The sequence below is a fragment of the Ceratotherium simum genome, chromosome 1 (assembly GCF_057802395.1).
Source record: "Ceratotherium simum simum isolate JZ-2026a chromosome 1, ASM5780239v1, whole genome shotgun sequence".
Taxonomy (NCBI): domain Eukaryota; kingdom Metazoa; phylum Chordata; class Mammalia; order Perissodactyla; family Rhinocerotidae; genus Ceratotherium; species Ceratotherium simum.
The window spans coordinates 56,228,119-56,244,826 of record NC_141900.1 but is presented as its reverse complement, the minus strand read 5'-3'; the positions used below and the strand labels follow the sequence as shown (position 1 = coordinate 56,244,826).

General features: G+C 36.4%; 1 protein-coding gene across 6 annotated transcripts in view; it reads left to right on the top strand.

Annotated features, from left to right (window-relative positions):
* Positions 1–16,708, top strand: part of IGF2BP3 (insulin like growth factor 2 mRNA binding protein 3) — a 145,728-nt gene that overhangs the window by 26,188 nt on the left and 102,832 nt on the right. For all 6 annotated transcript variants that reach the window (XR_015551626.1, XM_087428890.1, XM_004418921.3 and 3 more), the window contains one exon: positions 13,846–13,894. Coding sequence is in view for 5 of the 6 variants with exons in the window: in XM_087428890.1 (XP_087285016.1) it covers positions 13,846–13,894 (49 nt within the window). In the remaining variant the exon portion in view is untranslated. The remainder of the gene's footprint in view (positions 1–13,845; positions 13,895–16,708) is intronic.

The window sequence follows — 16,708 nt, the reverse complement described above, 5'->3', positions numbered from 1 at the left end:
AATAGACATGGTTTTAACACGTCGCTTTTTAAATTGAGCTTGAACCATATGTAACATTTTCTTAAATATGGTGGTGGAAAGTAGAGCCATGGAATTTACTAGCATCTGGGTCTTTTAAGTTATTAAGTAGATTTTGCCATTATTGTTACTAGAAAGAAATTGGTCATCTCTTTCTAGGATGTAATTTAATTGGAAGTGTGAAATATAGTTACTGAAATTCTGAAGAAAAAACGATGCAACTAGGTTATTGTAAAGTTTAATTAAAAGACTAACGCCTAATACATTTTTTTTTTTTTTTTTGAGGAAGATCAGCCCGGAGCTAACATTTATTGCCAATCCTCCTCCTTTTTTTTCCCCCAAACCCCAGTAGATAGTTGTATGCCATAGTTGCACATCCCTCTAGTTGCTGTATGTGGGACGCGGCCTCAGCATGGCCGGAGAAGCGGTGGGTCGGTGCATGCCCAGGATCTGAACCCGGGCTGCCAGTAGCGGAGCGCAGCGCACTTAACCGCCAAGCCACGGGGTCGGCCCTAATGCCTAATACTTGTAAGATGATCTTCTCCGTCTAACAACTAATGTAAGCATAGGGGCCCTTGAAATGACTTCCTAGTAGAAGGGAACTTCTTGAAATATCGTATGCATTGGATCTTTTATTGTCAGTTAATACAGTTATTTGTCTTATTCATGTGTCATATTAGCTGCTTGGTAAGGCTGGATGTTTGGTTCCCTTGAAATGATCTACTCTGATGTGATCTCCTTGGGCCTTATATAAAACGTGGATATAAATTAGATAATTTATAGTGTTTTCTCCAGGAGATTGGAATTTATTTTGTTATAATTATATTGGACAGTTTTCTTGAAGTTCTATGTGTTTTTTTTTTTTCTTACACCGAAGCCAAATAGTAGACACCAAAAATTAAGGTAGAAATAATAGCATGGATATTGAAGTTATGAGTTAGAATTTTGCTTTTCATTTACCTGCTTTTCGACTTTGGTTAAAATAGTCTCTTGAGACTGTTTCCTTAATCTGTAAAGTGGGAGTATTAATGCCCGTTTAGCTCAGTTGGTGTAAAGATACAATGAAAATGTATTGTAAGTGCCTGGCATGGTCTGTTACCCCTTAGGAGTCACTGAATAAATAGTATCTATTTCATTTTCAATGTTGTTAAAGTTTTAAAATTTATTCTTAAATTGTAGTTGTGGCAGAAATAATATGGAAATGATTAATCTTCTGGATGTTGCTGACTCAATCTTGCTAACTAGAGGATGCAACTTTTTACCTGCAGCATCTCTTGTTTGTATGAGAATTGGCATAAATGCGAATTGTGTAGAATTGTTGTCCTAATGTAAGAAAGGATTCCTTTTAAATGAACAATACAGATATTTTCATAAATATACATTGTTATAAAAGATTTTTGTGACTATCCTATATTTGAAGTTACATTGTAGTTAGTGCTATAAAATGAATCTAAATATACTATCCTTCCTAGGCAAGAGAACGCTGTTGTCTAATGCAACAATCTTAGGACCTTTTAGTTTTTCTGCATAATATGGGAAATGCTAACGTAATTGAAGGTTATGTCAGTGAAAAGTGTACTGAAGGCTTCTTTACTGTCAGATAGTCATGTAAACTTAAATCATATTTTTCATCTATAACTTGCTTCCTCATGGTACAAAATACTAACAAGCCCAGAGTTTGATTTTGATGGAATTTACCATTTGTGAAGATGGTGATTTCTGGATTTTAGAAAGCAGAAAAAAGTGGAGATTTCAAAAGCGCTACAGTAGAGACAATAGTAAAATAAATCCCCTATACTCATCTCTTCAAGAATCACCAGCTGATGGCCTGCCTTGTTTGATCTCTAGGCTGCAATGCCGTACCTCCCCTGATTGTTTTGAAGCAAATTCAAGACAGCAAACATATTATATCCCTAAATTCCTCAGCATGTATCTCTAAAAGATAAGGACTTAATAAAAAAAAAAGACAATACCATTATTACATATTTAAAAAAATTGGTACTTCTAATTCATTGATATCAAATACCCTATTTTTCCCAGAAGTCTAATTGTTTTTTAACAGTTTATTTAAATTAGGATTTAAATAAGTTCTGTACATTGATTGGTTATATAAGCGTGTTTTGTTTTGTTTTTAATGTCTAGGTTCCCCACTTTTTTCCTTTGAAATTTATTAGTCAAAAACTTATATATTTGTGCTGGAGAGTTTCCTAGGGTCTGGATTTTGCTCATGTGGTGTCTTTTAACATGTACCTCTGTCCCCAGAGGACATGATAGGTCTAGAGACTTGATCATTTTCAGGTTTGATTTTTTTTTTTTTTTTAAATTGGCAAACATGTCATAGGCAAGAAATCGGAAATTTTTAATATCTTGGCCAAGGTTTTATTTGTTTAAGGGAATAATACTTAGATTCAAATAGTTTATTAATGTGAGTGGGTTCACATTTAAGAAAAAATTGATAGAGATGAGGAAGCGTGTTGCATTTAAGCGAAACAGTTTCTTTAACTCGTTCTTCCTTAAGTAGTGTTGTAAACATACTTTTTTTTTTTTTAACACTTCACTAGAAGGTAAAAAAGCTTATTAAGCAGGAAAATTTTGCTACTTGCAGACTGGTAAGGTAGCATTGCATTTATATTATGTTTTCTGCTGGGAGAAGGGTTGTCTGCAAAGTCTAGTATGGTTGTATCTTGGAAGAAAAGCAAGAGTTGAGTTGCCTAGGACAACGAATGTCAGCCAGAGATATTTGGATCAAACTTGTCTACTGTCTGTTTTCTTGCTACGTAAGAGTTCTTCAGTTGCATGAAACTGAGAATTTTCATACTGATTCCCTTGTGAGCAATAACCGTTTGCTTATTTTATTTGCTTGGTTATACAAAACATATTAAAATTGGAAATATAAACCATGTGGGTTGTGTAAGTCTACTTCTTAGAAACAGGAAGGCATCTATCTACACTCGCTTCATTCTTCAGATTCTCAGGTAGTAGAATTACTTTAGTTTCTAAAGTTGATGACAAAGTGATATAACTTCATAATGATCAATTACAACTTTCCCACTTAAAAAAAACAAATCTAAGGATTTGCCTTGGATAAGGACCACATCCAGTTAGCATTAATGTGAAATAAAAGGTGTTGATGTAGAGATACCCCTATATTCAAAATATAACACTTTAAAAAGTTTAGTTATCTTAAAATGCTTCTTGCAGGTACATTTCACTTAGTGATGGTGACTTGTATTTGGAAAATAAGTATTCTGCATAAAACTTTGTTGATCCTGAAATTTCCTTGACAAAGAGAAATAAAATTTATTCAGTTATCTTTGCCTTTGAGTGTCAAGTATGCTAAGTTTTATATCAGCTCTTTCCAGTTGAAAGATGTGAGCTATATATATATGTAACTTTAACTTTTCTAGTAGCCATGGTAAGAAGTAAAAAGGAACAGGTGAAATTAATATTTTATGCAGCCCAATTTATCTAAAATTTTAATCCTTTTAACAAGTGATGAGTTTAAAAAATTATTGAGAAATTTTATATTTTTTTGTACTAAATCTTCAAAATCTGTTATGTATCTCACACTCATAGAACAATTCAATTTGGACTGGACTAGTCACATTTCAAGGGCTTAGTGGCCGCATGTGATTTACAGCTTTTAAAATCACTTGTTAAAAATATGATGAGTCTTGCTGGAAAAAAATGTAATGGTATTTATAAAATTAGCTTAACTGTGGAAAATGTGGGAATGATTAATTTTCAGTGTGACTCAAACATATTAGAGGTTTTGTATCCAAGTACTTTATTCCCTTGTGACCACCCTAATTTTCAAGGAAGATATGTATAATTTGCTATATTGTGTTAATGGTATACTTTTGGAAGAGCTACACTTTTGAGTCATCCAGGCAATGAGACTTTTATTTAAGTAGTAACTGTCCCTGATGTTCAACTGCATGGGTTTCTGTAGTTGGTTGAAATACTGGTGGTGACTTTTTTGTTTAAAGGTGCATTTTCAGATTGTCTCAGTGTGAAGACTACAGAAATCTTTGGTTATTCAGGAACTGAGGATCAGTTTGTGCCCTATTTCTTCAACTATTTTTCCAACAGTGTTCTGTCATCTTCCCTTGCACATATCGTAAGGAGAAGTGTAAGAAATCTGACTATATTTCCCCTTGAAGGAACACTTAGTCTCCTACAAGAAAGAGAGATGGCAGTGTGTATATGCAGGCGTTAGTAATAAGAGCAGCACATAGAAGAACATTCAGCCTTTCTTGGACTCTACTGGCCCATACCCCTGGCTTTAATCAAGGTGCCATCCTTAAACTTATGGCTGTCAGACTGTTCTACATGGATAAAGATGCTAAGGTGTGCTTTAACTTTAAAAGATAAATTACCTGTTGTAGTTAAGGGGATTAAAACATGGATGTTGTTCCCTTGGAGATCTGGGAGCTGGGAGATGATGGAAGAATCACCTTAGATTCTCACTTAGAACTGGAAGGTTAAGAGACTTGTTCCTTTATTCCTTGTTTAAGCAATGTTAGGTAATTGCCCGTTATAAGCCAGGCAATCTGCTAAGCACTGGCGTATATAATAGTGAATAAGATAGAAATAATTTTGCCCTCATGGGACTTGCCCTGTTAATTTGACCTCAGTGGTCACCAAACTTAAGTGTGTGTGAAACCACATCCCCCCCCCCCCCCCCGCCAAGATTCTGATTTATTAAGTCTGCACTGGGGCCCTGGAATCTTTAAGTAAGCCCTCCTGGCAATTCCAGTGTGGATGGTCCTTAGACCACACTTGGAATGACATCTCTACCTGTACAGTTGAGGGAACAGCATCATTTGTCTTCTTTTCCTTTCCTACGTCCAGTGTTCAATTCACTAGCATCTGGCATCTCCTTTAACTGTTGCAGCAAATATGCTTTTCTTCACAGTACTTGCGGCCTCCTGTCGATCCAATACATGGGATTCAGTCTTTCACAGAGGATCTTAACCTGAGGTCTACCTAATTTACTCCTAAATCTCTATGTTGCTCCCTCCTTCGCATTTTTACTGACACTTCTTTTAAGACTGTCCTAAACTTATAACTGTACACAACTATGCAGTGGGGCTTTGGCAAGGGAGAAAAGAAAAGGAGGAAGATTGCCAACAGATGTTAGCGAAGGGCAAAAAAAAAATGTCTAATTTCTTCAGCTAGACTGTAATATCTTTGGGGGAGATCTTGGGAGAGAGAGAAAACTGATGTTACAGAGCTAATTTGAACTGTTGGAACCTATGTGACTGATTTCTCTTGCTTCATCCTATATTATACCATAGGTTGGAAATAATAGCTTATTTCCCCCTTAACAATTAGTAAAGTTTACTTTATAAGATGCAAAAGCAAAAGGAAATTGAAAACTGCCCATGATTCTACCAGCCAGAGTCCATCTTCATGGTTAGTATTTTGGTGCCATACTTCTCTTTTTATTTTTATTCGTGTGTGTGTGTACATATACACCAATTTTTTTTTCCTGCTTGGAGACATTCTTCTGCTCATTGTGGTAAAATGTGTGTTTTATTTATTTTTTGTGTGTGTGAGGGAGATTAGCCTTGAGCTAACATTTATTGCCAATCCTCCTCTTTTTTGCTGAGAAAGATTGGCCCTGGGCTAACATCTGTGCCCATCTTCCTCTGCTTTGTATGGGATGCCAACACAGCGTGGCTTGATAAGTGGTGCATTAAGTCTGCACCCAGGATCCGAACCTGCGAACCGGACTGCTGAAGTGGAGCATGTGAACTTAACCATTACGCCACTGGGCCGGCCCCCTAAAATATGCATTTTTAAATGATTTTAAATTCCATGTTCACATTCTCTGTTTTGTTTTTGTAATGTGCTTTTTTCAATGAACAATGTCATGAACATATGTCCTCATTAAATATTCTTATGTATACTGTCTCCATGATATTGCGTTGTATATAAAGTAATTTATTTAGCTAATCCCTTTTACCTGGACTTATAGGTTCTTCCTAGTTTTTCCTATTTATAAGCTTAAAGGTAAGTTTTTGAGCATGTTAACACTTTTCCTTAGGAAATCACATAAAAGAATCCTTGAGTTAGAGGCTGCACCTCTAGTCAGGATGTAAGAGACTGCCAAGTCAGTGCTGAGGCAAGGTTATGCCAGTTGACACTCTTCACCAGCAATGTGTATTAAACTTTTTAAAAATTGAGGTTGACCTTTTAAAGAGCTGATTATTTTTTTATTGATGTCTTAATAGTTTATAACATTGTGAAATTTTAGTTGTACATTATTGTTTGTCAGTCACGGTATAAATGCCTCCCTTCACCCCTTGTGCCCACCCCCCAACCTCCTTGCCCCTGGTAACCACCAAACAGTTCTCTTTGTCCATGTGTTGGTTTATATTCCACATATGAGTGAAATCACGTGGTGTTTGTCTTTCTGTCTCTGGCTAATACCTTTCAGGTCCATCCATGTTGTTGCAAATGGGACAGTTTTGTAAAGAGCTAATTCTTAACTGTATAAAACCAGAAAAGATAGATATAATTGTAATATTGAGGATTGTAATTCATACAAGTAATTAGCAATATTGAATTGGGCCAGGTTGAACAAATTCCTCTTTGGGCATAGATTAAGTTGGTTGGGCACAGGTGGAATGAAAATCTGCAGTCAGTAGAGTATGCCCCCACATGGCAAATCGAAGAGGCCATGCTATACCGCTCTGAGCTCGGAGCTTCTTATTTGCATGTGGACCACAAATGTGGACCATGTGACCCAGTTCTTTGCATCAGAAAACAGGACAAAGAGGAATGTGTTACAAGTTAGACTTGGTTGTCTCTTCCTCTCTTCAGCTGATGTTAGCGGTAGATCATGATCTGAGTCTCAGCCTCTTTACCTATGAAGTGAGAAAGCCGTGATTCCCGCTTGATCTGCATAAGCGTTGGTAGAAAGAACCTTTTGGGAGAAATAAGATAAAATGTACATTCAGGATTTGCAAGTAGTTTGGACGAAAGATTGCAAGTCTAATACATTTTCATGGTTTTTCATTAGGGCTTAGCATGAAATGACTGGCTTTATGGTGCCTCAAGTGCCTAGATGCCTGTGTAGACAATTTTCATAATATCTTGAGGCAGCTGAGTTAGCTGAGTTTTCAGCACAGTCGCCTTCGTTTCTTGGTATTAATATGTAACTGTCTATTTAACGTCAATATTGTCTTGATATGTTAATTATGATTGTATAGTTTAAAACTGTGGGGTAAAGTGAAAATTTTTCTTGGGATTGGCATATTTTGACCTTTTAGGTTTAACAAGCCACCTGTAATTTTTCTGAATTTATTTGATGTGGTTACATTATTGGTTGGATTATAAGTGAAATCAGTAAGATTGCATATAGTGTAGTTAAGAGAATAGACTCTGGAGCCAGAAAGCCCAGAGGTGAATTCTCACTCTATCACACAGTTAGCAGTGTGTCCCAAGTGTACCTTAGACAAGTTGAACTTTTGCTTTTGTTTCCTAGTCTATAAAATGCTGACTCTGAGGGTTAAATGAGGTAATAGACATTGTCTTTGGCAGTTCAGGTTGCTATAACAAATACCGTAGACTGCATGGCTTAAACAACAGACATTTACTTCTTACAGTTCTGGAGGCTGGGGAGTCCAAGATCGAGGTGCAGGCAGATTCGTTCAGTTCTTGGTGACGGCCCTCTTCCTGGCTTGCAGACAGATGCCTTCTTGCTGTGGGCTTACGTGGCCTTTCCTCATTGTGAGCCAGTGAAGAGAGTGCTGGTCTCCTCTTATAAAGGCAGTAACACCATTATTCGGGCTCCACCCTTATGACCTCATTTTAGCCTAATTATTTCCTGAAGGTCCTACCTCCTAATGGTCACATTGGGGCTTAGGGCTGCAACATATGAATTTGGGGGGGCAATACAAACATTCAGTCCATAACAGACATAAAGCATTTTCTAGTTTATATTCTTACATCTGTTGTCAAACTTTACAGTGGAAGAAAAAAATGCAAATATCAAAGACTTTTGGCAAAGACCTAGTAATCTAAAATTTGAATTGGAAAGAATCAGCTTGAAACATGGTTTCTCTTTCAAACAAAATGTATATTTTCTAGCTCTGGCCTAGGAGCAATGGCCAACCCAATAACAATTAGCACCCTAGTGACCAGATTGTGTCTCTGTATTATTCCTGACTCTAGGAGCAATGGCCAACCCAATAACAATTAGCACCCTAGTGACCAGATTGTGTCTCTGTATTATTCCTGACTAAGAGGGACTGGCACGCCATGTAAACAAGGCTGGTTGCAGATGGGGGCAGGAAGTGAACAAGTTGAACCTGGATTGTCATTCACAAAAGAAGGCAAAAGGGCTGTCAAAGATTACTGGAGTCATGTCAAAAGATGCACGAATCAACGTGAAGAGGCTTCCATTGACTGGCGAAAGATGAGGCAATTTGATCATCAAAAAATTAATACAATGGATTGATACACTCAGTATCTATGAATCCATGAATTTATAATGGTCTGGGGAGGGAAAACGTTTGGTCATCTTTGGACAATGCCAGGACACCAACTCATTATTCTGAAAACTTTGAAATGATGATGTCTTTGAGCTGCTCTGGAAGAAGACATTGAGATGAGGATTTTCATGAAGCTGATTTATTTTGCAGATGATCTCAAGAATCAAGAGTGAAGGAATGGGGACAGTGAAATGAGTTAGGAAAAGCCAATGGAGAGTACTTTATTGATGTTGCCATAAGGAAATGGGATCTTAGAGAAATGGACAGAATACCTCCTAGCCAGAAGACTGGGGCATTTATCTACTGGCTCCCACTCCCTTCCCTGTAAATTGTGGATTGTCTTAAGAATTTCATCTCTCCTCTGATTCTGGGCTGCTCCTGTACTCTTCTGAGGCTTTGGAGAAAACTCTGAGGTAAAACAGAGATGCCTAAGGTGTGCTTAGGGGTGGAAGGAGGTGGGACAACTTCAGTGTGCATTGGACTGTCCACCATAGCTGTGGGTGAAATCAAAGGTGAGTGAGGGGATGTGATAAGGGGCACAAAACCATCTGTTGTAGAAGGGAAAGAAGCAAGTATTTAGCCTGCCTTCACTGTGCTTACTGTGCTTCAGGGTATCCAAATATTTGATAAGGGAATGTTGTTCTTTGTGGAAGAACTCCAGCTAATTAAAAAAATACAGAAGGCATGATAGAATGAGAAATCAGTTTTCACCCTTGAAATAATGGATTTAGGCAGTGATCATTAGGGGTTGTAACATCACAGGAAGACAACCAGAAATACCCTATCTCCTCGTGAAAGTACAAAACACCCCCTGTGAAATATTTTTGTCTCCCCTCAAACAAATAAGCAACAAAAACAAAAAACAAAAAACATATCGAATCTTCATAGCTAATGCCTCTTTCATCGGGGACAGGGGAACATGTTAAACACCACTACAGGGGTGTAATTAGCAAAATCCAGGCAGTGAGAAACTAGTGGACAAATAACAGGTTTGGGTTTTTTTTTTTCCTTATAAGTTGCAAGAAAAAAAGGGAAACGTAGAGGTCATAATCAATCAAATGCACTACTGTATGGCCTTTTTTGGATACTGATTGAACAAACTGTTAAATTTTTAATTGGGGAAATTTGAACTCTGATTAGATATTTAGTATAAAGTTTTTGTTCATTTTTAAAGACTGATAATAGTATTTTGTCTATTTAAAGAGATACTAATACTTATAAATGGCATGAGAATGACATTTGGGATGATGGTTACATTCTGGGAGGCAGGCATTTGGGATGGGGGAGGAGCATGAATAGCTTTAGTTGTCTGGTTCTAATTATTTGGTGAGGTGGTATATGGATGTTTTATGCTTTATAATATAAAAATTTTACACATCATTGTATATAAAATTCAACATAGTAAACAATTATTTGAAATGACATAAACAAGATATAATGGATAAAATCCAAAATGAGTAATCATACAGGATTTCTGATTTGGACCACCAAATAAATGGCAAGAAAACCAAAGGGAAACTCTTGTATCAAATAGACCTGAGAGATGTCAAACTCTACACGTATGCATCTTGTTGGGATCTTGATGTGAACAAATCAACTGTAAAAAGATACTTATTAGGCAATTAGAAATAAACAGAGTAGATATCTGATATCAAGGAACTTTTATTAATCACTTTTAGGAGCAATAATGGTGTTGTGACGTTTAAACAAAAAAGGTCCTTATCTTTTATAACTATTTACTGATGTACTTCAGCATGACAGGCCATGTGAGTGGGACTCGGTACAGGTGTGAGTATAGATAAACAAGATCAGGTGATCACACTTGATAATTGAAGCTGGTATGGACATATGGAGGTTGATTATATTAGTTTTTCTAGTGTAGTGTCAATTTGAAAATTTCTATAAATCAACATAAATCAGTTTCATTGATTACTAAAGATCTTGAAGATGCCCTTTGGCATCTATATGAGCCTCTCTATTGGCTCTTTATCCTGTAATTAAACCTGTAAATTAAATTACTGTTAATAACTATTACTGAATTTTTGTAGTCACTAATATTTCATGCACAGTAGGCATTTTTTAAAGGTTTTTATCTGTTAGCCTGAGAAATTAAAATAAGCTTTACCCCATTTTTCCTTCTGGGGGAAAACCCTTAAATTCTATGATTAACTTATAAATAGATTGTGTTTAAATCTTTTAAAAAAGCACAAGTAGTTAAATTAGTATTTTCCTGGTTTTTGTTCTCAAACGTAATTGTGACAGTTGTTTTTCTCACTCCCTTTATAAGCTGTAAGAAAATCATTGGAGGGCCGGCCCTGTGGCTTGGTGGTTAAGTGCGCGCGCTGCAATGCTGGTGGCCCGGGTTCGGATCCCGGGTGCTCATCGAGGCACCACTTCTCCGTCCATCCTGAGGCCGAGTCCCACATACAGCAACTGGAGGGATGTGCAGCTGTGACATACAACTATCTACTGGGGCTTTGGGGGGAAAAAATAAAATAAATAAAATCTTTAAAAAAAAAAAAAAAAAAAGAAAGAAAATCATTGGAAATGTTAGTAGTTTCCAGAATGCAGATCTGTGAGTCTTGTGTTTTTCTTCTCCTTCTATAGATTGTAACCAATTTTAATTTATTTATCAGTTGAGCGCTTATCGGGTGCCAAGCACTATTCCAGGCTCTGAACGCAACAGTGAATGAGACAACCTAACTAGTCCCTGCCGTTAATGGAGTGTGATCGTGTTACGGTTTAGGTGTGTTTTAGGAAGTGAAACACCAACTTATTTTGCTGATAGTTAAATTGAACTCTAGTGATTTGGTAATCATATGGTAGAAACAAATATCAATATCTACTTTCTTGATTCTTAAGTGTATGGAATCAAACCTAAATATAACCTAATTCTAAAAGCTCATTTGGGAGCTGGGAGCTCAGAGAATCAGGTGATAGTGTTTTAATTGTGTACAGCTAACTTGAGAAGCACAGCTGGGAGGGGTAGATTTTCTCAAGTACTTTCCAGGTCAGAAGTTTGTGTTTATGTGCCAGATGATTAGAATTCATGCCTTTGCTTGGTCCCTTTTGATGTTGAGCCTTTTGGCTCTTGTCCTGATAAGAGTGGAGCATGGGGTTTGGAGCCGGAGGAGAAACTGCAGAGTTAAGATGAGTTACTGGGTAAGTGGGGAAGAATAATTCTAGAAGTCAAAACACTAACTGTATGAAAATAATCCTGATGTTTGTTTAAAATGAAACTTGAGAGAATCAGATAATGAACACTAGACAGCCATTTAAGGGAAATAATTATTCTGGAGTAACTTCAAATAAGTAAATGGGTGTTGGATGTGTTGGGAAAACATGGCTAATGGGGTACTTTTAATGTACAAAAGATGGTATCCTATTTAAAGAATTTCTTGGAAGCCCAGTGAAGTGGGCTATTTGTTTTTGTAACGTGAATAACCACCTGCTAGTTGACCTGAACTTCGTACATACCCTTATATGTGTACTTTAGGGAAAAGTTTTTGGTGGTATATATACACCCAGAAAAATGAGTTCAGTGGGGATGAAGACTTAGTTTAACATTGCGCTGCTAATTCTTACTGTGTCAGATGCTTGACTAAAACAGATTACTTGTACTTGCATATATGTAGTAAGTAATTCTTCCTTGGTTACACAGGGTAAATATTTATACAATGTTAAGTAACTTTTCTGCTAACTAAAGCAATATATAGCAATTTTGAAATTTGTGTATTAGAAATCTTTTTATTAGGGTGTATTTTTAAAGGCTTTTATAGAAAATATAAAACTTATACAAAAGCAGAGAGGTAGTACCTGTCTTGCAGCTTTAGCAGTTACCAGCACATGAGTTACATATTTTGAAACAAATCTCAGACTAGCATGGCATGTGTAAATTCTGAGACTAGATGGTTGAAAATTTTTTTCTTAAATTGACATTCTCTCACCATCTCTTTCATTTATTGCTCCTGATAATTGTGCTTTGTTTTATTGTCTCATAAAAATAATGTAAAAATTCTTCCTTCCTCCTCCATTTTATGATTACAAACAGGATGTGCCTGAGTTTGGTTAATCTACTTGTTTTTTAGAGTTCCCTAAAGGATAGGCATTATCCGTGGCATTTATTTGTTCTCGTGCTTTGGGGGGAATGGAAGAGACAAAAGATTAGGTTATGAATCTAGTCTAAGCTGGTGTTTGCTGTGGTACTTCAAAATAAGTGGATTATTTGACCTGGAAAGGGAAAATAACTGTAGTTCTAATTCTAGAAGTTAATTATTTCACTTGGGATGTCAAGCCCAATTGCTAGTCTTTTTTTTTTTTTTAAATAGCTGACTATAAATCCCTTTCTCTTCTAAGGGGGTGACTGATGTGTGGCATCCATAGTACAATCTCACATAATTAATGTCTCTTCCTTTCTTCCTCCCTCCTTCTGACAGTGTTGAGGAAAGGGTAGAAGAGGGGATATATATTATTATATAAAATATATATTGTATATAATATACGTATGTATGTGGGCAGTTGAACTAAGGTGGGGAATTTTTAATGTTTTCTGTACCATGGACTCCTTTGGCAGCCTGAAACATGGACCTCTTAGGGTGTTTTTAAATGCATAAAATAAAATACGTAGGATTATAGAGGAAATTAATCACTTTGAAATAGTTAGCAAAATGTTAAAACTCGTAGTAATATGTACATTGTAACGTAATAAGTAACAAGTTCTAGCAACATATCTAAATTTCACAGTAATGAGTATAGATGATATTTAAAGATCTGCAACAGCTTATGTGATATGAAAATATTTGATTTATATTGATATCAAAATTACAAATAGTGTAATTCTACTGTGGTTTAATGCCGACATTTATAATTGAGTTTCGTTTAGGGGATAGTGAAAATGAATATTGATTTCCCCCCCACCCCCAATTCTGTCCATGGACCCTTTGGCTGTGATCTCAGATTAAGAATGTCTGGACTAGGCTTTGTTTGTGTCCTGGGATGCTTAATTTGAGGCTAAAGAGTTTGAACTTAGAATATAGTCACCAGATGAAATATTTTTCAAGCATTATGTCTACCAATTTTAATGGCTTTTAAAATAAGTCATAACAATCCAGTGATGCTGGATCTGCAAATGGTCTCAATATGCATCCTGTGATTAACTTTGTCTCCTTTTTCCTTCTTGGGCTGCATTTTTAAATTATATATTGGTTTGTAGTTAATATAAAATTAATATTTTAAGTATTTTCTAAATATCCATATTGGCTATTAATGCCTTTGCTTCTATATGTTTTTTTTTCTTTTAAAAAACATTTTAATTCTTCTGCAGGATTCGGAAACTTCAGATACGAAATATCCCGCCTCACTTACAGTGGGAGGTAAGAATTTCTATATTTAAAATTAAGATTTCAGTATCTAAGCCTATTGTTAGTTTTTCCAGAGGGTTTTGCCTTCTCCTGACTCTTGGATGTGCTGGAACACAAAATCCTTCTCTCTCATGGTCTGTGTCTTTTTGTGGGCTTTTCTTTGTAAGGGCACACTATATCTTTTGAAAATCTGCTCTTTGAGATACTTAAAAAAAAATTTGAAATAGGTTCTTGGGTAACTGAGTTATCTTCCTCATTCAGTCCCATCCCAACAGAATCTTGTTTGAGATCTTTCTGATGAGTTTGTCAATTGTATTTAAATATGAAGTTCCCTCCTTGGCAAATTTTTTGAAAGACAAATACCTTTTACTTATGCTTTATTTTAAAATGTTACTCTGCTTTCTTTTGCTCAGATGGTGGCACTGTAATGCTTGTGTATAAACACAAACTATTTAGCACAATTGAATAGCCTGTGTCAACAATTTCCAAAGCATGATAATGATGTCATGGTGAGAATTTGAGACACAAATAGTTGAAGAGAGAAAAGAAAATGTATGTTGACTCTTCCAGATGATGGAACCTGAAAGTTCTTATAACCTACCTTGGAGAAGGTAGTGCAGGAAAAACTGCTCAGCTTTTATGTATTTTTAATATAAAAATCAAGAGAACTAGCTTTGTGTGTTTTATGTTAGTTTTCTAAAATGACATTTGATGAGTCACTAAACCAGAACCTTCATCAAAATGCAAAGTATGGTTAAAAGGTTTCTTTGGTGGCGAGTTGAGGGAAGTTGGTCTGAGGTCTGATTCTCCAAGGTCCCACTTGTTTAACAAATTATTTATGCTCAGAATATTTTATACAGCATTTACTTTCAGAACAATATTATTGAATTTAATCTTTGCAGGAGGTTCTATGGTATATGCTGAATATTTTTCAAGTTATATAGTGTATAAAAAAGTGTTTTTGTAGATGGAAACAATGAGTTATAAGATTAAATTCAATGACTTTTCTGTTTTATTTTTTTTATTTTTTGTGAGGAAGATCAGCCCTGAGTTAACATCCATGCCAATCCTCGGGTCTTTTTGCTGAGGAAGACCGGCCCTGAGCTAACATCTATTGTCAATCCTCCTCCTTTTTTTCCCTTTTTCTCCCCAAAGCCCCAGTAGATAGTTGTATGTCATAGCTGCACATCCTTCTAGTTGCTGTATGTGGGATGCCGCCTCAGCATGGCCCGACAAGCGGTGCGTTGGTGCGCGCCGGGATCCGAACCCCGGGCTGCCAGTAGCGGAGCATGCGCACTTAACCGCTAAGCCATGTGGCTGGCCCCTGCACTTTTCTGTTTTAGATTAAAATTTGTTTGGGAATTAGCTTGGATGATAGTTCCCGGAATTAGGTGTTATGGTATCAAGACTACTGGTTTGATCCCCTTATTTTAACATGGGCCATGTTAAATATGATTTTCTGTTTGGGAACTGCATCCAGTGTAATGTAGCTTTCAATGAAATAGTCAAATGGTAGCACCCCATGTTAAGTAAGTGAATTGTTAGAGTACTGGTAGATCAGCTACAGGCAAGTGGCAGTTTCCTTTTAATTCATTCGTAGTGTCTCTTCAAATTTAGATTGCAATGGCTTCTTAAGCATTGTTTATTGTATTTTTATGGCTTCTCAAGCTTTTAGTTTATTGCATGCTTCTTCATTATGGGTAAAATTTTATCTAATTCGTGAGATTAAATGTATATTTGCCATATCTATCTTTTTCTTACCCTCCCCATAGTCCTTTGAGGTACGGTGGAGTTGGTGACATTATCTCCATTTTCAGATGGACAGATACGGGCACACAGAATTCAAAGAATTAAGCAAGAACACATACTGAATTGTTAGAAGCTTGGAACTAGACTTTGAAACTCGTGACGTTTCTCCCTTTAAAAAATTTTTAATGATTGTTTGAAATATTGATCAACAAAAACAAATTTATTGAGGGCTTGTCAGGAGTAGGATGAGCTATTGGGAAGTTTCCTTTCCCTGAAGACTTGAATGAATACCTTCTGTTATTTCCTTTTTGAGGAGTCACTTTGTATGACGTTTTATTCGTACACACTGAGTGTGCTGGCTGTCTCGTGCCAAAGCCTTATCGTAGACAGTGATAATTTTGCGCTTATCGGTCTGGACTCCCTTTATAATAGAGAAATTAGACTTTGAATCCATTGATTAATCTCAGAATCACCGAATGTGGAATGACCAGGCGTCTTGTGGCTCCTGATTTGATGCAGTAGGAAATACATAGCAACATAGATGAAATATTCTCGTCTAAAAAGTAGAAGTTTGACTGGATTCAACTTCAGTCTAATTTTGAGTTTACAAGAAATATAGAACATAGAGGCAGAAATTAGATGATGCCATGAGGAAACAACTGGCCAAGTCCAGAATATGGGACATTCCACAGGACAAGTGATACTCAACAATGGCATGTTAAAAGGGAAGGAGACTGTTAGGGATTAAGACTTATGAGGATAACAAAAAAGCAAGCATATACCTACAGTAAGTTATTTGTGAACCGTGTAAATAGTCATCTGAAGCAGCATGAAGCATCTACAAAAGCCTTAGAGTTTTTTATAGATGGCCTTTGGGGTTAGACTTGGAATTGTATTCCCAGCTCCACTACTTTCTAGTTGTGTGATTTCTGAATAGGTTTTTAAAATTCTCTGAGCCTCATTTTCCTTACTTCTAACATGGGGATGATGATAGTAGCCACCTCATTGGCTTGCTTTGAGCGTTAATAGGATTATGCATGCTAAAGCCCTTAAAATGCTAGGTACATGTAAGTGCGC